Source organism: Bos indicus, chromosome 2 (genome assembly GCF_029378745.1).
Source record: "Bos indicus isolate NIAB-ARS_2022 breed Sahiwal x Tharparkar chromosome 2, NIAB-ARS_B.indTharparkar_mat_pri_1.0, whole genome shotgun sequence".
Classification (NCBI taxonomy): domain Eukaryota; kingdom Metazoa; phylum Chordata; class Mammalia; order Artiodactyla; family Bovidae; genus Bos; species Bos indicus.
The window spans coordinates 6466433-6486899 of record NC_091761.1 but is presented as its reverse complement, the minus strand read 5'-3'; the positions used below and the strand labels follow the sequence as shown (position 1 = coordinate 6486899).

The window sequence follows — 20467 nt, the reverse complement described above, 5'->3', positions numbered from 1 at the left end:
GGTGTAGTCTGCAAGGTCACACGGCTACTGACTGATACAGCGGAGACAGATTCGACTACGAGAGCACAGATTCGACTACGTAGCATTTAGTTCCGAACACTACGTACGCTACAGTAAAAGAAAAAAAAAATTTTTGCCTTAGGCTGGAATTTGGACGCCACTGTGAGAAAAGTATGGTCTTTGCTTACTCTGGAGGCAGTCTTCACCATAGTATGTACTCCTATTCTTTAACCTCCTTCAGTCTTTTTTTGTTTTTATTCGTAAGTGAACTTATTACCATTTGAATAGCTTTGTCCGAATCTATTCTTTCTTCTTCCCCGCAAGGCGTTAAGATCTTACCGCAAGGTCTTTATAAATTCAAGGCTGGACAAGGCCGGCTCATGTTTATGCCTTTCTTGGTGTGAAGGTCTTGGTATGAGGTAGGGAAAGTCACAGCTATGGTCTAGTGGCAGATATGTAATTCATAATCACCAGGTATGAAATTTATGATTATCAGCACTACTAAGAATTTTTAAGGTAGAACTTAATGTTTATAAAAAATTTCATTTATGTATGAAATAATGCACATAATTAACAATAAAGTGGAGTTTACTGTGCGCTAGGCACTGTTGCAGATTCAATCTTCGTAACAACCCCATGAGGTAGTTACTGCCCTCATTTTACATATGAGACAACTGGACAACAGAGTTTGGGTGATTTGCAGGTTACACAGCTAGTAAATGCAGAACTAGGATTAGAAGTCAGGCCAGCTGCCCTGGAGCCTGTTCTCTTAACTGATAGAATATTAAATAGCTCATATTTTCCCTAAGATGTGTTGTTGACCCAAAAAGAGGAAAAAAGAAAAATTAAGACCTAAAGGTTAAGAATAATTAGTCATCCTGATTGCATATGATAGGCCAGGAATTACTTTCTCTTATACACTGGGATCTATTCTGAACATAAAGTCGTTCACATCTGGTATTTTCTTGCAGCTTGAATTACATTATCCCAATGCTCTCCTGTGTTGTCAGAATTATCCCTGCTGTGTTTGGTTGTATCAATAGATACCTTATTTGGGCACTCCTTATCTGGGTACCCTTGGCTGCTGTCGAGTCTGAATGCTGCATTAGGTGAAAGAGCAGAACTTAAGGATGTTAGGAAGGAATTTGGGACTTCCCTGGTGGCTCAGTGGCTCTTCATCTCAATGCAAGAGATGCAGGTTCAATCCCTGGGTTGGGAAGATACCCTGGAGAAGGAAATGGCTATCCACTCCAGTATTGTCTGGAAAACCCCATGGAGAGAGGAGCCTGGTAGGTCGCAGAGTTGGACATGACTTAGAGACTGAACAACAGAAACGATATGGGTAGTGGAAAGAATGGCACTTACACCAGTCCTAGATATTTGGCAAGGGAAGGTATAATTCTTCCACATTCTTTATTATACTGGAGAAGTTATTGGGGGAAAGATGTATGCTCTCTGGGGCTTGTCTGGGCTTTTATGCAGATCACATCATATGGTTTGAATGCCACTCTCATGGGCATTCTCAAGAAAACATGGCCTAACCACTGTAACTGCAACATGAATTGAGAGTTTGGAATTATAAGTATGTTCACATTCTCTGCTATTGCTTAGCTTTCCACTTGTAAACTTTAGAGGAAAACTTTATATAGAAGAATCTTTATCCTAATTATGTCATAACTAAATTGGATTTTCACATATCACATCTTTATTGGATTCTTTCCTTTTTCTAGGCAGTTTACTAGTTGTTAGGGATAAAAGATAAAATATCCATTTTCTATTTTCAAGGAATGGAGTCTAATAATGTGTGCATGCTCAGTTGTGTCCGTCTCTGAGACCCATGGACTGTAGCCTGCAAGGCCTCCTCTGTCCATGGAATTTTCCAGGTGAGAATACTGGAGTGGGTTGCCATTTCGTACTCTAGCACATCTTCCAACCCAGGGATTGAACTGGCATCTCCTGCATTGGCAGGTAGATTCTTTACCACTGAGCTACCAGGGAAGCCCCATGAGTCTGATAATAGGCAATTACAATTCAGCATTATGGAAAATGTGCATTAAGAGAGGAGTCACTTGGGGAAGGGGACAGCTTGCCACAGATTTATCCACAGTTTAGCAGGACCATAGTGTGCTTACTGGGTTTCAACATCTGATTTTCTTTTAGGATTGAAATCAGTTTATCAGGTCTAGAAGTGATTGGACTCTGGAGTGCTGAGTCACAATTTGCTAATAAACTGCTATGTAAAAACCATAGTACTAATGTATTAAGAGAAATGATGAAGGGTCTAGGATAGTTGAGCCTGCTGATCCTCACCTTTTCTGTGTTGATCAAATTACAATGAAAGCCAGATCCAAATTATAACCAGATTGTTTGGCATAATGGAATGGAAGCAATAGAAATGAGTTTGGTGCTTTTAATGGCTAATATTTCAGGCTTGATGCACCCCTTTCCACTTGAGTCACAGAGCTCTCTTGTTTTTCATAGGTTGAATTGTGCTAAAAAAAAAAAGTCATTTGCCTTTCTCTTAAGTTTCTTTGCTAACAAATATCTTTTTTGATGTGGAACATTCTTTCATCACAGCTTTCCTGGTGGCTCAGACAGGAGACGTAAGAGACACAGGTTCCATCTCTGGGTTCGGAAGATTCCCTGGAGAAGGGCATGGCTACCCACTCCAGTATTCTTGCCTGGAGAAACCCATGGACTGAGGAGCCTGGCAGGCTGTAGGAGGTCTGTAGCAAAGAGTCAGACACAATTGAGCAACTAACACTTGACTTTACATTCTTTAATTAATGGTAATACCATTCATCAGGCAGGTCTCATCTTTGGAACATGTTTTATTTCATTTGCTGAACCATGATGCTTGTATCACAAATTTACTGTTTTTTAAAAAAATCATGTTAAATGTTAGGAAAATCACCATTTTAACCATTTTTAGGCGTACAGTTCAGTGGCATTAAATACATTCACATCGTTGTGCAACCATCGCTACCATCCATCTCCAAAATTCATCTTCCCCAGCTGAAACTATCCATTTAACACTTAATTCCTCATTTCCTTTTCTTCCCATCCCCTGGCGACCACCATTCTGTCTGTCTTTATGACTTTGACCACTCTAGGTACCTCATACTCTAGGTGACACAGTACTTGTCCTTCTGTAACTGGCTTATTTTACTTAGCATTAATGTCGTTTCATCCAGTGTTGTAGCATATGTGAGAATTTCCTTTTAAAGCTCAATAATATTCCATTGTGTATATAAACCGTTTTGTTGACACATTCATCTGTCAATGGACAGACACTTTAGCTACTTACACCTTGTGACTTGTGAATAGTGCTCCTATAAACATGAGTTGTACAACTATCTTTTCACATCTCTGCTTTCACTTCTTTGGAGTATATACCCCAAAGTGGAATTGCTGGATCATATGGTAATTGTTTAACTTTTTGAGAAACTAACATACTCAGATGATCTTATTTTTCAAGTGTGTGGAGTCTGTTTTTGGTAGTAGATGGAGAGGGTGAATCTCTTTGTTGCTCCCCTAAACTCCCTGGGACCATTAAGTGCCATGATAGAAGCACGAGTTTGGTAACTCCAAGGAGGGACACATTTCAAAGCAGGATCACTGTATCAGGTTTTCATGTAGTAGCTGGTATACTGGTATTTTCCTGGGCAATAGCCAATGAATCATCTGGCTCTTCTGTTCTTTTAGAAAACTATAAAATGAATAAAATGATGCATGCTTATCTTCTTTATAATATGGTCAAAGTAACACATATTTTCCAAAATCTGTAACTTTTTAAAAAAGTGTCAAAAAGTCTGTAACTACCTGATGTGAAATACCAACTCACTGGAAAAGACCACGATGCTGGCAAAGATTGAGGGTAAGAGAAGGGAGTGGCAGAGGATGAGATGGTTGGATGTCATCACCAACTCAGTGGACATGAGTGTGAGCAAACTCTGCAGATAGTGAAGGACAGGGAAGCCTGGAGTGCTGCAGTTCATGCGGTCACAGAGTTGGACAAGACTAAGTGACTGAACAACATAATTGGAAATCCAGAAAATTTATATATTGTAAAACTCCTTTCATATTGTAAAGAGTTTATTCTAAGCATTAATGATGTTCTTTCAATTCTTGAATTTGAGAATTATTTTTATTCATGTAATTATGCAGTTAAAGGTCACAGTAACAAAACTAGCTTATGTGCTAATTTGAGATTACATAGATCTTTAGAGCTACAGGTTGAGTCACTTTCATAAGCATTAGTTGTTTTATTAAAGGCTTGAATGAGTCAAAAAATAGAATAATTATACTATTCTGAACATAAAATACAAATATATTATTAGCTATTTTAAATTATGAAATATTTTAATTATGAAAGTGTCAAAAATAATATAATCAACTTCTGTGAACCAAACACCCAATTTAAGAGCTAAAGTGTCACCCTTCAGTTAAGCTGTGTACTGTATACCCCAATATTCAGTATTCTAAGTTTGATGTTTATAATTCTTATGTATTCATTCACTTGTAGCTAAACAAAAACTTTAAAAAAGTATTTATTTTTGGCTGTGCTGGTCTCCGTTGCTGCACGGGCTTTTCCTAGTTGTGGTGCACAGACTTCTCATGATGGCTTTTCTTGTTGTGGAGCAAGTTTAGTTGCTCGGTCGCATGTAGGATCTTACCAGATCAAGGATCGAACCTGTGTCTTCTGCATTGGCAGGTGGATTCTTTACCAACGAGTCACCAGGGAAGCCCTAAACAAAAACTTTTAAACTCCCCATAACAAACTATCTGCTGAATCATTTTTAACTGGAACTATAATTATGGAGTAAAATAAAAATCTGAGACATCTCACTACTTTTTGACATCAAGCAAAATGAAGGTGTTTATCCTTGCTATGCTCTTACCTACTTCTCGGCCCAGTGCTATTCAAAAATTACTTTTTTTTTTTTTAACCTAGACCTATCTTCCCAGTACTGAACTTGTTTACACTTCCAACATCAATATGTAATATCCATGTAACTGTTTTGGGAATTACACTTTTCTGTCCTGTTAGAAAGAATATTAAACTGCATTGGTCTATACTGGGTTCCTGCATTTGTCTTTTGCATGAGGATATTTTGGAGTCATATTTACTAGTGATATATATTAATAAAGGGCTTCCCTGGTGGTTCAGTGGTAAAGACCTGCCTGCCAATGCAGGAGACACAGGTTTGATCCCTGGGTCAGGAAGATTCCCTGGAGGAGGAAAGGGCAACCCACTCCAGTATTCTTGCTTGGGAAATTCCATGGACAGAGGAGCCTGTCAGGCTATAGTCCACGGGGCTGCAAAGAGTAGGACATGACTGAGCGTGCGCACGCACACACACAGATTAATACAGGAGACATGAAAAATACATTGCATGAGAAGATTCAACATCAGCTAGACAAGATGAATCAACAGGTTAAAATCCAATAACATGGGGATCTACAGGAATATAGATAAATCCATTAAGTAAGTACATGAAGGGAAAACCATCACTGAACAGCACTGCATGTTGGGACTGGAGATTTTAGTGACCATAAAGTGAATCAGTGATATGTGGCTCTCAAAACAGCTAAAATAATATGCTTCATTAAAAATAAAAAGTATCCAAAAAAAAAAATAAATAAAAAGTATCCAGAGCAAGGGAAGTGGTACTGTTGGAGTGACATCATATCTGTAGTTACCTTAGTGCGATATATAATAAACTGCAACTTAGAGCAGAATTATCAGGACAGTGGGAGAAATTTGAAACCGTATCATAATGGACAATGGTGAGAGCTCTGGTAGTATTTATTCAGTGCTGTTGATAACAGTTTAAAAGTTAAATAGCTGAAAAGTTATGTAGAATAAGCATTAAATTTTGGCTAAAACAGGTTATAAATTCCATTACAAAAATGCAGCCTTGTATTTTTGTAAGTCCTCCTTTATTAGTGCTAACACAGGACTGAACAGAGGCGTGGTGGGGTTCAATTACATAGCCTCTAAGGTCTTTTCCAACTCTTGGCATCATATAGTTTTATAAGGCTAATTCATACAGATATTAGTTAAGGAGACAGCTATGCCCCTCAAGATCTTTCTAGTTTAACAGACTATAGTGACATAAACCTAACAAATACCATTCTATGCTTAAAAACAAAAATGAAAAATGGGGCAAGTGAAAAGAATACAGGGGTTAACTTTGGACGTTCCAGTGGGAACTCCCATTGGTCAAAGCTGGAGGACAACTTGAGCAACAAATTAATAGTGTTATAATGGATTATAAACAAAGAATAAAACATCCATGAGCTCATAATATAAATGACTGAATAAATGGGAGAGAAGGGAAAAATCTTCCTTACAAAAGAATTCCAGTAAATACATGTAGAAGGAATGAGGGAAATAAAACACCACCATTGGAACTCCAAAGTAATAACTGATGCAGTAAAGAGTCACCAATGCATGCTAAAATTAGTAGCATTTCTGAACTCAGACCTATTTAGAAATTGGTATTATGTGTCCTGACTTGAAATTAGGAGCAATTATAGCATAGCAATTGATTTTACTCCAAATAATAGTCATTATAGATTTTGTTTAAAAAAGTTTTATCTTACACTAAACTGTACAAATTTGTGAAATTAGGAAGTTTTCTTATTTACCATTCAACCACTCACCTAGGTGTTAAGGCTAAAAAACTATGAGTTATTTTAGTTCCCTTCCCCCTACTTACTTTCACTGTATGAGTGTTTTGTGGATTTGTACTTGCAAAGTATATCCCGTATTTTACCACTTCTCACCACTGCATCAGCTAATTCCCTAGTCTAAGCTACCTCTTGCCTGTAGTAGCTTCTCAACTGTTCTTCCTGCTTCCCATTCCCTTATAGTTTATTTCCAATATTAGCCAGTGAGCTTCGCAGACGCACAAGCAAACCACCACAAAAACCCCAGATCCCTTTACTCTCCTGTGCAAAACGCTCTCATGGCTTTGTCAGGCTTAGAATAAAATTTGCTCTTTACCTTGGTCGACCCCTACCTACTTCTCTGAACTCATCTGCTACCATTCTTATCCTTGTTGCTTATTACTCCTTTCCAGGCACAGTGACTGTCCTTCAAACATACCACCTCCTTCCTGCCCCAGAGCCTTAGTACCTGCCATCACCAGTACTGGAAAGCCTCTTTCCCCAGATCTTTGTATTGCTTGCTCCTTTACATCAGGAAAGTCTCTGTCTAAGTATCACATTAGTTAGGATCTTTATGGAAGACTTTTCTGAGGCAGGCTCCCCTGCCTTTTACTGGTTTATTCCTCCCCGCCCCCCCGCCCCATGACATTTATCACTATGTAAAATAATACGTATTTGTTTACTCATCTGTTCTCCAACTTGAATGTAAGCACATAGGGGAAAGGACCTGGTTTGTCTTGCTACAAACTGTACCCACAATACCTAAAATAGTTCCTACAATGGAGTGGGCCTTCAAATATCTATTGAATAAATATCTTTTAACACACTGAAGGGCTAAAGTAGAGGAAAGAGCAGAAGGCCTGTATTAGAGGCAGAATTCTGTCTCTGAAGTCTGTGGAAAAAAATTTTAAGCCTTTTGAGATAAACTTTAAAATGAAGAAAAATGAAAGAATACTTTTTAGCTGCCTTAATTTTACAAGGGCTTCCCTGGTGGCTCAGATGGTAAAGAATCTGCCTGCAATGTGGGATACCCAGGTTCAATCCCTGGATTGGGAACATTCCCTGGAGAAGGGAATGGCTACCCACTCCAGTATTCTTGCCTGGAGAATCCCATGGACAGAGGAACCTGATGGGCTATAGTCCATGGGGTCGCAAAAAGTCAGAGACCACTGAACCACTAACACTTTGACTTTTGCAAATTCAGTTGCTTAAAACAAAAAATTTAAGCATAACTTAATGACTGAATTTAGAAAGCTTTTGCAATAACCTTACACCAAAGAAAAATTTTATTTAAGTATAGATTACTGGTTATTTAAAAATACAAACATACAAAGGCATTATCATACAACTGATTTCTAAACTCAATACTTTTAAAATACAAAACAATGATCATTACCCTAAGAGTCAGTTTGAAACAAACTGACTTTTGAGTTGGTTTTATAATTCTTTTTACTCACTCTTGCTTACAAACGTTACTAGGTTTTTCGGTTTCATTCCATATCAGAACTTTTTTCTGACATGTTTACTTCTCAAAGTAGTATATAGTTATTTCTTGGAATTAATGTTAGCAACTATAGAAAGCTTCTCTATGTGACAAAAATTCAATATGGTTGCTGCTTTGGAAATTTGAGTTATCTACACTAAGACTCACATATTGAAAGGTAAAATACGAATGGGTAAATGATGGGGGTTGAGAGCAGAAGGACTAAGAAAAGATGATGTTATCTTTTACTGCAGACCTGCTAAAAGAAGACTCCGTTATTTACTTTGATACTATTACTAGAGAAGCAGTTTCTGCCAGGTCACAGGTGGGCTAGGTAGTTGTCCATTTTAATTTTCTTTACTAAAGAATGGCAGACGGCAACAATTAAATTGCTCCACCAAATAAGCAGAGACTTTAAGTTACCATATACTTTAATTATGAAAAATAAATTATTTTCTTAATTGGTTTAGTAGCCTTGTATATGGAAAGGCAGCAAAACCCACTCTATTCCAAAATTAGAAGGCCAGCTCAGAGGCTGCTTCTAAGATGCCTGACTATCTTCTATCATCAATCAGTCATGAAAGTGGACTTTCATGAACTCAGTAATAAATGTAAAAATAAACTCATTTATCAAACAATGTGGAGCCTGCAAAACCAAAAAAGTTCATAAGGTAGGAATTGGTTTGTATAAAACAAATATATATATCCTCTTATATAACACAAGAGGAATATGTATGGTAATAAAAACGATTTATAATAAACTTGTAAAGAAATGATTCTGGTTTACATGTAAGTCGGCTTAAACTGACTATGACTGAATGATTGAAAATTTTCTTCTCCCAACATAATGCCCATTCATTATAAGCTAAGCCAGACTTAGTTTCTTATAAATCTCTACTTCTTGGATTTATCTACTACACCCTTACTTTACAGACATTTAACTTATAAGCTGGGCCTGCCCAGCCTGCCCATAAAGCCTCTCTTCAGAAAGATACCAGATGCATTAAACAGAGACATCTTCCTATAAGAATCTGCATTTCAAAACAGCCTATGAAGAACTAGCAACTGGCCTTCCAATGTAGCTACCTCTCATTTCACATTATGCAGTTTACTAACCACTCCTTCCTTACAGAAAACTCAGGAGCTGTAAAACTTCCTGTTCCATTTCAAAACATTTCAATACTTATTAATTCCAAAGATCCGAACACCATGTAGCTGTGGCATTTTGGGAATTAGCACACTCAGGAGAGAAGCTGTGTTTAGGATGAAGTGAGTTGTATCATACTTCGTATAGAAACTTGCCAGAAAATATCTGTAGAAACAAAAGTAAGAATATATATATATAAAATATCTAAAAGTGAAATTGCTTAGAAATCTTTAAATATTTAAAGGTGGGAAAAAGGCCACTGAAACATAAATACCTAAAAGCAGAACCATTTTTTTTGAGCACTAGAACAAGAGCAAACATTTTAGTTTGGGGGCCTAAATTAACTTTAATTGAGACTGAAACATTGGTTGAATAGAGGCATATATGCACATTTTGCATTTTTGCAATTGTGTAAAATGTATTTAATGGAAGACAGTTACTACTTAGCATCCTTTAAAGCAGAATGCTTTCAAACTAGGGTTCGTATGCTTCTTGAAACTTTAGGTATAGTTTTGTATTAATGTGTATATATCTAAAGAGAAGATCCAGATTCAGAGCATCCATCATATTCTCAAATGGTTTATTGTGACCCACCAAAAGGTTAAAAGCCACTGCTGTAAAGTTGTGAAAAACAGGGTGTTAGTGCATTAGTACAATTTGTAATAGCATCTGCGGAAGCAAACAAATACTTGATTGCCCTTTTGATGTTCTTTTTTCCATACTGTAGTTGAACAGGGATATAACCAGTATAATTGGCAACTTGAAAGATATTACTGTAAGATTCCAGCTGTTTTTCTATAATTGAACATCTGAGTGTATATATTCAGGATATCCAATATCTGAGAATTTGTTTTAAGAAGCCTAAGCCACCTTTAAGACTATAAATCATCAATTCAGAATGCCCAAGTTTGACCCAAGGGTACATCAGGATGAAGACACATCAAGAAGCCACCAAAAGAGTATCCTAATATAAAGAGGATGTAAAGACTGTAAACAATAAAGCATTGTACTGTACTTGATACAGAAGGCTAACTAGTTATACTCAAGATTTTTAACTATACAGAAGCTAGGCACACATAAGCCCCACATTATTCAATGGTCAGCCGTATTATAATGCAATCTTCAACATGTTATAGATGAGGATACTGAGACTTTCAAGAATATGGCTGAAAGTCAGATAGCTAGAGGGTAGTAGAGCTAAAATACAAATTTAGGGCTCTCTGAATAGCCATTATTCTTGTTATTGCATTGGACTTCCCTGATGGCTCAGACGGTAAAGCATCTGCCTATTGTGCGAGAGAACCCGCTTCAATCCCTGGGTTGGGAAGATCTCCTGGAGAAGGAAATGGCAACCCACTCCAGCACTCTTGCCTGGAGAATCCCATGGACGGAGGAGCCTGGTAGGCTACAGTCCATGGGGTCACAAAGAGTCAGAAACGACTGAGCAACTTCACTGTCACTTTGTTAGATCATACATATTTTTCTTTTGATATTATGTCAGGCTAAAATAATTAAAAACTTAAAAAATTTCCTCTTATGTGGAACGAAATCTACATAAGGAAAAAGAAATCTACCACTTTATGATTACTTCATTCTCTTCATTTGAAAATGCCTTCCCTATCTTAAACATCAATGTAACACCTAACCTACCTTAAGTTCCATTTTAAGGGATTCTAATGCCTCGACTCAATAGACATGAGTTTGAGTAAACTCCAGGAGATGGTGAGGGAGAAGCCTGATGTGCTGCGGTCATGGGGTTGTGAAGTGCTGGACGCAATTTGGCAACTGACCAACAACAACGCCTCTAAGAAGTCTTTCCAGTTACTGCAGACCACACTGATTCTATAATGGATATATAATTATATATATTCTTTGTGACTGGGTGAGTGATTGGGATATATGTTAAATATCCATTGTATGAAAGCATCTGAGTGTAGAATTCAAAGCACTCTATGCACTTATAAATTCTTTGCAGAAATAAAATAATAGAGAAATAATATAAAGTGGCATAAATTAAGGGATGTATAACTACTACTGCTGCTGCTAAGTCACTTCAGTTGTGTCCGACTCTGTGCGACCCAATGGACGGCAGCCCACCAGGCTCCCCTGTCCCTGGGATTCTCCAGGCAAGAACACTGGAGTGGGTTGCCATTTCCTTCTCCAATGCATGAAAGTGAAAAGTGAAAGTGAAGTCGCTAAGTCGTGTCTGACTCTTTGCGACCCCATGGATTGCAGCCTATCAGGCTCCTCTGTCCGTGGGATTTTCCAGGCAAGAGTACTGCAGCAGGGTGCCACTGCCTTCTCTGATAACTACTACTACTACAGAAGTTCAAAGCAGAGCATTTCACTGAAGGTTGGTTGCTAAGGAAAAGACTTCACTGAGATGGTCACTATTTAAATCTTGAAAGAAAAACAAGACAGATAAATTAAGAAAGGAGAAAGCATTTCAGGTGGAAAAAATGACTTGAACTAAGGCATAGAAATAGGATTATACATAACATATTTAAGAAACACTGCTTAGAAGAGTGTGGCTAGTGGGAGTTGGGTTAAGGTAAAATATTCACATAAAGGAAAAATAAAGTAGGAACCATTTTGTGGAGGATCCTGAATATCAGATATTAGGAGGAAATCAGATACCAGATATAAGGTTAGATGCTTTACAGATAGATCTTATCTCATTCATTTTTTTTATCATCGGATTTGAGTTAGGTACCATTGGCTAGAATTTTATTTATGAACCAACCAAGCAGGCTGAGTGACAGCTACATGATTCAACCCAGGTCTGTCCCATAATGAAAGCCTAACTTGTTTTCTCTAAACCATACTGTCTCTCCCAGGGAGTTGGAGCATTCAAATGCAGCAGGTAGTCAGTGAAATTCATCTGAAATCATCTAAATCTTTGTTCAGGGAGATTGATTTGATAGTGGACAACAGAACAAGATTATGTGTTTAGTTTTCTTGCAAGCAGCTTAAGAAAGTGAACTAGAATATATCTGACTTGTACATTCTAGACTGTCTTGGCATACTGAGGAACATGTAATGTTGTCTCCATATGTTTGACTGAAGTGAAAACTGGTTTTAACTGTTAAATTTTGCCTGTATTTTATATTCTCTATGAAGTAACAATTTATAAACAAAACAATCTGTTTCTACTTCAAATTTAATCTAATAAAAGAATGGCTTCATCTCATCAAGACCTCCTCACACCTAAAATTTCCACCACTTACAGAATTATTGGAGAAATTGTGAAAAACTTCCGTGAAGATGTAAACTGTACTCCATAGTCCAGTTGTTCCCAATGAGTTAGGAGCCTTGCTTTACCCTGGTCAGGAGTTTCAAAAGGTGTTCCTTTTACTGCATGCAAAAATACATACATCCCCTGAAAAACAAGCAAGGGGGTATATAGTTAATATCAAATACAAAATGAGTATTTGTCATTAAGCATTAAGATAGTTCCAGACTGTGTCAGACTGCATGATAAACTTAATAGCTCATGTTTTAAGATTTCATATTATTGTGAAAGATTGTGGCCAGTTTCTTCATAGTAAAACTAAACTTCTGTGGGCTTATATGGAAATATTATTTGGTGAAAACCACTATAAAGTCCACCAAAAATAACCTGTTTTCATCTCTTATTAAACTGAAAATAAATGAAAAGTACCATTAGGGTAGCTTTGCATCATTACATTTAGATTTTCTAATACATTTCCTATTAGGAAATAGGATTACCTTATCTCCAGTGTGTAAGAAAGTTTAGAGTGTTATATTAGTAAGTCTGATGATATTTATGTAATGATAAAAACATATAAATTGGCAAATATTATAATCTGTATAGGGGAAAATTGTTTGAAAATATTTAACATTAGTCTTTGTCTCAATAGTTCTTTGTCAAGATGTCTGAATAAAGATGGTTTGATGTACTAGGTATAATGTTTAACACAATCTGCTTTTAAAATCACCACTGTAAGTCAATAGTGTGTTTTTAGAAGGTAGTTTTTAAAAATAAAAGTAAAAAAAATTACTAAGAGCCATTCTGGCCAGTGATACGTTTAAGTATCTAATTTTGTGGTTAATTAGGAAAAAAAACAATGTATGCTAGATTTGGTTTCTTGGAGATAACCACTTAGATTTATAGGTAACAGGATTACCATCTAAGGCACTGTAAACAGAATAAAGCATATATATTATTGTGGAACAGTTTTACCCAATGAAGTTTTACCCCATGATGTGATATTTTTTTTTAACTTCAACTTTTAATAAATATATGGAAAAAATAGAAAACTTAGTGATTTGAAATTTTACATTATAGCTTAAGACAGCCCTTCTTTAAAGCTTAGTCTACCTACTTCCTAGTTATTCCATTAGGCAGTTTAAAAGTTGTTTACCTGCAATAACACATAAGCAACAGAAGCATGGATTCATGTTCAACTGGATGTAAATCTACAAATGTTTAATAAGTGGCTAAGCAGAATACATCATGAGAAACGCTGAGCTGGAAGAAACACGAGCTGGAATCAAGATTGCCGGGAGAAATATCAATAACCTTAGATATGCAGATGACACCACCCTTATGGCAGAAAGTGAAGAGGAACTAAAAACCCTCTTGATGAAAGTGAAAGTAGAGAGTGAAAAAGTTGGCTTAAAGCTCAACATTCAGAAAATGAAGATCATGGCATCTGGTCCCATCATGGGAAATAGATGGGGAAACAATGGAAACAGTGTCAGACTTTATTTTTGGGGGGTCTAAAATCACTGCAGATGGTGATTGCAGCCATTAAAAGACACTTACTCCTTGGAAGGAAAGTTATGACCAACCTAGATAGCATATTAAAAAGCAGAGACATTACTTTGCCAACAAAGGTCCGTCTAGTCAAGGCTATGGTTTTTCCAGTAGTCATGTATGGATTTGAGAGTTGGACTGTGAAGAAAGCTGAGCACTGAAGAATTGATGCTTTTGAACTGTGGTGTTAGAGAAGACTCTTGAGAGTCCCTTGGACTTCAAGGAGATCCAACCAGTCCATTCTAAAGGAGATCAGTCCTGGGTGTTCTTTGGAAGGAATGATGCTAAAGCTGAAACTGTAGCACTTTGGCCACCTCATGCGAAGAGTTGACTCACTGGAAAAGACTCTGATGCTGGGAGGGATTGGGGGCAGGAGGACAGGAGGAAAAGGGGACGACAGAGGATGAGATGGCTGGATGGCTCACTGACTCGATGGATGTGAGTTTGAGTGAACTCCGGGAGTTGGTGATGGACAGGGAGGGCTGATGTGCTGCAATTCATGGGGTCGCAAAGAGTTGGACGCAACTGAGCAACTGAACTGAATATGTACAGAACACAGGACCTGTATACATATATGAAACTTGAACAAAACATGTGCAACCCCTTGAGAAAGTTCAATCTTCTGAGATATAAGGAAAAGATATGCATAAACAACTACAATGTAGGACAGAAATTTCTGTCAAAGGCATAATGAAATACAGGAAATGCAAAGCAAAAGCCTTGATGGTACCTTGTCAACTACCTTATTCTTGAAGGTTCAGCTCAATGATAATTCCTTAGTGAAGCGCTTCACATTAGCATTAATTAACCTCTTCCCTATGTGCATATATGGAATTTTATTGAAAATAGTTAAAAAAAGAAAAGAAAAGTTTTATTATAGCACAATACATTGTATTGAAGTTATTTATATAATGTTTGTTTTCCCATTAGCCTGAATACCCCAGGAACAGGGACTCATACAAAGCAACTATTAGATACTAAGCCAAGATGACATTAAACCAAGGAATGTTTATTCTGTAAGCACAAGGAAATCACTTTCACATTGGTTTTAAAAGAGTATAAAACGGAAATTCTGTGCTTTCAAATTCTCAGGGGAATGTGACCCCCAAAAGTTAAAAATCTCTGCTTTAGACCATATATGTATTAGACGTTATTGAAGAGAAAAAATAATTCTATCATTATGTCCTTCAAACCACATGCACTCACCAGGGTCTAGAAGATAATTCAAAGCTTATTTTATGTATTCTTTTTAATGAAAAAAATCGTATCTAACCATTTATCTTTTACTCCATTATTTTTATTAAGTTTTTCTATAAAATTTTAGTGATGATTTATGCCCACATTAAAAGAATTAGGGAAATAAGTATGTAGCTCATGATTAGCCCTTAACAAATATTTACTGACTCAAAGTGAAGAGTTTTCTTTCATTTTAAAAGCCAGGGTAAGAACTTTGTGAAGTATTAAAACTTGTAAGACTGAACTGTAGCTCTGAGTAAAACAACTGCTGTAGGTTTCTAGTATATAGTTTATAAAGACAGAGGCCATGTTTTTTCTAACCATGGATAACAATTAGGTCTACTTTTCCATATTAAAAAGCGTGCAGTACATATTTCACACTTTTAATTGGTTTAATGTAGGTTAACATCAAAAGAAATTTACATTTGGCATCATGTAATTGCTACATTTATGGCTGGTTAGTCAGGTTTTTAGTATAGAGGACTAAGAAGTTGGAAGTTTACTTCCCTACATGTTCTCAATTACTCGTCCTTTGTCCATGGCCATATACTGTGTCTCAGTCTCAGTCAACTAACTTGAAAACATGAAGTGGGCAGATGACTTCTAAAGTTCATTTAATGCATGTGCCACTGGAGAAGGGAAAATTATGTGAGAACATACATAATTTATTCAGCAACATTTAAATAGGTCTTTAGAGATATAAAAGTTAAAAAATAGAAAAGAGATAAATTGCTAATTATAAAAGTATGATAAACACATGACAAAAGAATGCAGCATGGGAATTTTGTAGCTTCCTAGAAAGGGTGATACTTGAGAAGTTTCCCTGGACAAGCAGGAATCACCCAGGCAGAGCAGGAAGGAGAGAGGGGTATTAAAATAGTGGAAGAAGAGCCTAAGTCAAAGCAGAAAGGTGAGAGATGATTTTCATTATTGTGAGACCATAGTTGTGTTTGGAGATGTGTTAATATTGGGTCTCTTTCTTGCCTCTGTACTATTTTCAACTAGTTTTGTATGTCACACAAAGAACTTGGCATTTTACTATGAATGCAATAGAATCATTGAAAGACTTAAGAGTGTGTTTTGAACAAACATGAATTTTAAAAATATCACTCTGCCAAACTTGAATGAAGGAAAGTAGAGTAGAGGAGCATCAAGGAGACCAAGTAGGAGTAATCTACTTGAGCGTAAAAAAGGGCATGAATTACAGCAGTGTCAGTAAGGATCAAGCTGAAGACAGTAAACCAGGACACGGCTTTGACTAAATGGCTGTGGAATATAAAGAAAAAAGTTACCCTAAGACTAGTGTGACCATATGTACTAGTTTGCATGGGTAGTCCTGATTTATACTTATTCTCTTAAGGTTGTTATTACTAGAGCTCTCTTTTACCCTCAAAACAGTCTTGGTTTGGATGATATATTATATTTATTAATCACTTTACCTTGACATTCAGCTATGTGGCTTGGCTTGCTGTGGAGATAGTGGTGCCTTTAGATTAGGAACAAAGTCCAGGAACAGATTGTGGTGGGTGGCAAGGAATATATCAGGAGTGAGTGTAATTTATACTTGTTTGGTTTTAAGGTGCAAGGTGATCTGGCAGTATTAACATGGTCATCATCATTTAACAGGTAGAAACTGAAAATACAGATAGATGAAGTAACCTAGGTAGAATACATATCATAAGAAGGGATAAAGAAGAAAACCTTGGTAATAGCAATACTTGAGAGCAAAAGAGAAGACTGTAAGAGGAAGTAGTAAAGGAAAGATCCAAAATATATCCAGGAAAAAGCAGTCCCAAGGAAGCCAAAGGAAAAGGGATATGATTAGCATCAAATATTTCAGAGATCACTATTTAAAAATAGAGTTAAACATTCCTTTCAAAGTCTATCATATAAAATAAACTAATTGGACATTCATTTATTTCTACATCATCATCTTTGTCCTTCTCCAGTCAACTTCAAGGCTTCCCAGGTGGGTCAGTGGTAAAGAATCCACCTGCCAATGCAGGAGATGCAGGTTCCATCCCTGGATCAGGAAGATCCCCTTGAGGAGGAAATGGCAACCCACTCCAGTGTTCTTGCCTGGAAAATCCCATGGACAGAGGAGCCTGGTAGGCTACAGACCACCAAGTCACAAGAACTGGACATGAATGAGCACGCACAGCCAATTTCATATACTTTCCAGAAGACTTAAAATAAATCATATTAATTTTTTAAAAATCTATTTATCCTACACTTTTCTGTTTTAATGTTCTAAGTTTCTCATTTTGGATATATCTTTAAACAAATACAGAGTTAATCTGGATTCAATTAAAAGTCTCAAATAACTAGAATTCTCCCCTTTCATTCTACATTAATAGTTTGTTAAAGACAAAAAAAGTCACCCTCAGGTTTTTTGTTTATTTAAATAGGCAATTTCCAGAGTATTTGGTCTAACCTCTGGTACTTTGTAGAGCTATCACATAATAACAAAAGAGCAATAGTTAACAGAAGAAGGTAAGGCATCATAAGTTTTTGAATCATTTAAGACAGATTAAACTCAAAATTTCTACACTGAAACAGAAAAGTATATTTATACAATTTAGAAAGACTTAACCAGGATTTAAGCCAAAGATGTTCATTAGATTCTAGTTAACCAAAAAACATAATTACTTCTGATGCATTCTGGTTAATCAATATATTATAGTAGTCTGAGTTAAAGCATCTTGTAATTTTTGCTAAAATTACTTTTTTCAGATTCTATAAAACCAACAGGAAGAAAAAAAAAGGTCTTACTTATAAAAAGGGTCCAATGTTTAAATATAAAGTGATAGAAAAATATAATCTTATTCGAGATAAGAATTCTTCAAAACTGTCAGAGATACAAAAAAATCACTGAACTATACACTTTAACTGGGTGAATTTTATATAACTCAAATTGTTTAAAAACTAAGTCATGTGTTTTTCTTTTTATATAAAACTTTAAGCTTCTTTCTTAAAAAGTTGTTTAAATACACCATCTTAACCATTTTTAAGTGTACAGTTCTAGGGTATTAAGTACATTCACAATGTTATGCAACCATTACAATCATCCATCTCCAGAACTTTTCATCTTACAAAACATTACCCATTGAACAGTAACTCCCCATTTTTTCCTCGCCCAGTCTCTGAAAAATCATTAAACCTTAAGGTTTTAAGTGTTTAGCATAAGGTGAAATTCTTACCAGATTATGTATAACATTTGTTAAGGTCCAAGCAACAGGAACACTGAAGAAGGGAATACTGAGTAAAACAATGTGAAGCAAGCCAACTCCCAATGCATATGTCAGCCACATACCACGGCTGTTCATTACACGGGTATTTGGATTCACCTCGCTGTGGGCAACGCCAACATTCATGTTTGCGCTGTAGAAAAGCAATGAAATGAATCAACACTGATGTAACTGGAAACCCAAATATTCCTAATTCTGACATGACAAAGTAAGTGTGCTACTGGGATTACTGCCCCCCCCCCCCCCCCCACCTCCGCCGCCTCATCGCTCTGAAATCGAACAGACCCTCCAATATATGCTACTTCCATATGCCCAGGAGGTCAATAGTTCTTCTTCACATCCGACTCTAAGGTAAGACAGACAAGACTTATTTTTATGCTTCTTGTTGAAAATAAACAGTTAAAATTCCTTTCCTAAAGCTTGTCTTCAAGCATGTTGGTTTTACTAAATGAAACAATGGGCAGGAAAACTCAAAGAGAAAACCTACATTTTCTTATATAATGAGAGCAAAGTGAAAACTCAGGAAGTAAGTTTACCAACAGAATAAACTAATATACAAAAAAACAAAGTTAACCTAAACCAGTCTGTTCTGAGTAGCCAGACTCTTACACCTAACAATGTATCCATAGAGTGGTCAGAGTTCAAATCACTCCTTCAGGAACACCGAAAATGAGAGGAACATAAAGAGGTGGAAAATTTACATGGTCAAAGGATAAGGTTTCTTTCTCAATCTTGTGATACAATTAAGGTTAAAACAAGGAGTCTTTCTTCTGCACATTGTAATTCTAGTCACCGTCCCTAAAATACTGTTTTTTTCTCTTTCCTTCCTCCCTCTCCCCTTTTTTTCTGAGATTGGGGGGGGGGGGGGGGGGCGGGCGTGCTACAGTGTATTGGGAACAGCTGAATTAAAAATACACAAACCCTTTCCATTACAGAGTTAGCACTGAGAGAGGAATTTCTCCTAACTCCATCCAACAAGTATTTCCAGAGTACAATGGCCCTCTCCCTCTAAAAATCTATAGGCTTACGGTGATGAAAGTTACACTAAAATCAAGTCAGTCTCAAAATTAAACGTGTAAATGTCTTCCAGTCTAAATATCCACCGTACATAATATATAATTTTTATACGCCATAAATTGTACTTAGAACGTGCCACCACACAGGGTGCTTTTCCCACTTTCGACAGATATTTTTTAATGCTCGAAAGACCTTAAAAATCTACATCTGAGGCGGAAGGCAAAGACTGATCCTACCGCAGGACGGAAAACCTTTCCAGGGAGTCTGCCGCGCCACTTAAGGACTGGCAAACAATGACTTCACAGAGCAAAGAACCCTCTCGGCGCTGCCCTCGCGGATGCAGGGAACCCAGCGACCACCCGCTACACAGCCAAGGGCAGGCAGCCTTCCCCAGCGGCCGGAGCTCCCGGGTAGTGGAAGCTCAGCAAAAGCCGCTGTGCTATCGACAAACCGCCCCGACTCCCGACTCTTTCTTCTCGGAGCTGCACATCCCGTCAGGGCCGGGACGCGACGACGAGGATTTGGGGAGCAAGTCGTGGGGGCCACTTGGCCCGCATCGCCAGACAGGGCGCCACGGATGAAGCCAAACTCCACCTTTCCCCTCAAGCCGAGGGCCTGCTGGCAGCTCCCCACGGCACAGGCAGCATCACAGCCCCTGCGGCCGTTTGTGGCCACTCACCCGCCGCCCCACTCCCGGCGGCCGGACAGAAGCAGTACCAGTGCCGCGGAGGCGAAGGCGGCGTGTCCTCAGGCCGGAGGCAAGTGGTCAGCCTCAGTGCCGCGCAGCGCGGCGCGGCTGGCGGAAGCGTTCCTTGCGGAAAGCGCTGCCCGCGGATTGGCTGAGAGCGGCGCCAATCCCACGTTCGCCGGACTGGGCGGGA

The 20467-nt window shown here is 37.6% G+C and overlaps 2 protein-coding genes across 4 annotated transcripts in view; one reads left to right on the top strand and one right to left on the bottom strand.

The window, feature by feature from the left end:
* The first annotated feature begins 42 nt into the window (after nt 1-42).
* The window catches only part of PMS1 (PMS1 homolog 1, mismatch repair system component), a 130951-nt gene continuing 110526 nt past the window's right edge, over nt 43-20467 (top strand). For both annotated transcript variants that reach the window (XR_011570449.1, XM_019969490.2), the window contains exon 1: nt 43-210. Coding sequence is in view for 1 of the 2 variants with exons in the window: in XM_019969490.2 (XP_019825049.1) it covers nt 174-210 (37 nt within the window). In the remaining variant the exon portion in view is untranslated. The remainder of the gene's footprint in view (nt 211-20467) is intronic.
* ORMDL1 (ORMDL sphingolipid biosynthesis regulator 1) lies at nt 7944-20402 on the bottom strand. 2 transcript variants are annotated; one of them, XM_070802366.1, is made up of 4 exons: nt 20266-20402; nt 18522-18702; nt 12533-12684; nt 7944-9470 (listed from the first exon to the last, which is right to left on the bottom strand). In XM_070802366.1, the coding sequence occupies exons 2-4, from the start codon at nt 18693-18695 to the stop codon at nt 9335-9337; spliced, it is 462 nt and encodes a 153-aa protein (XP_070658467.1). In that variant the 5' UTR covers nt 18696-18702; nt 20266-20402; the 3' UTR covers nt 7944-9334. The 2 variants fall into 2 exon arrangements, with proteins under 2 accessions (XP_070658467.1, XP_070658473.1); XM_070802372.1 differs by having other exon boundaries at nt 20304-20319.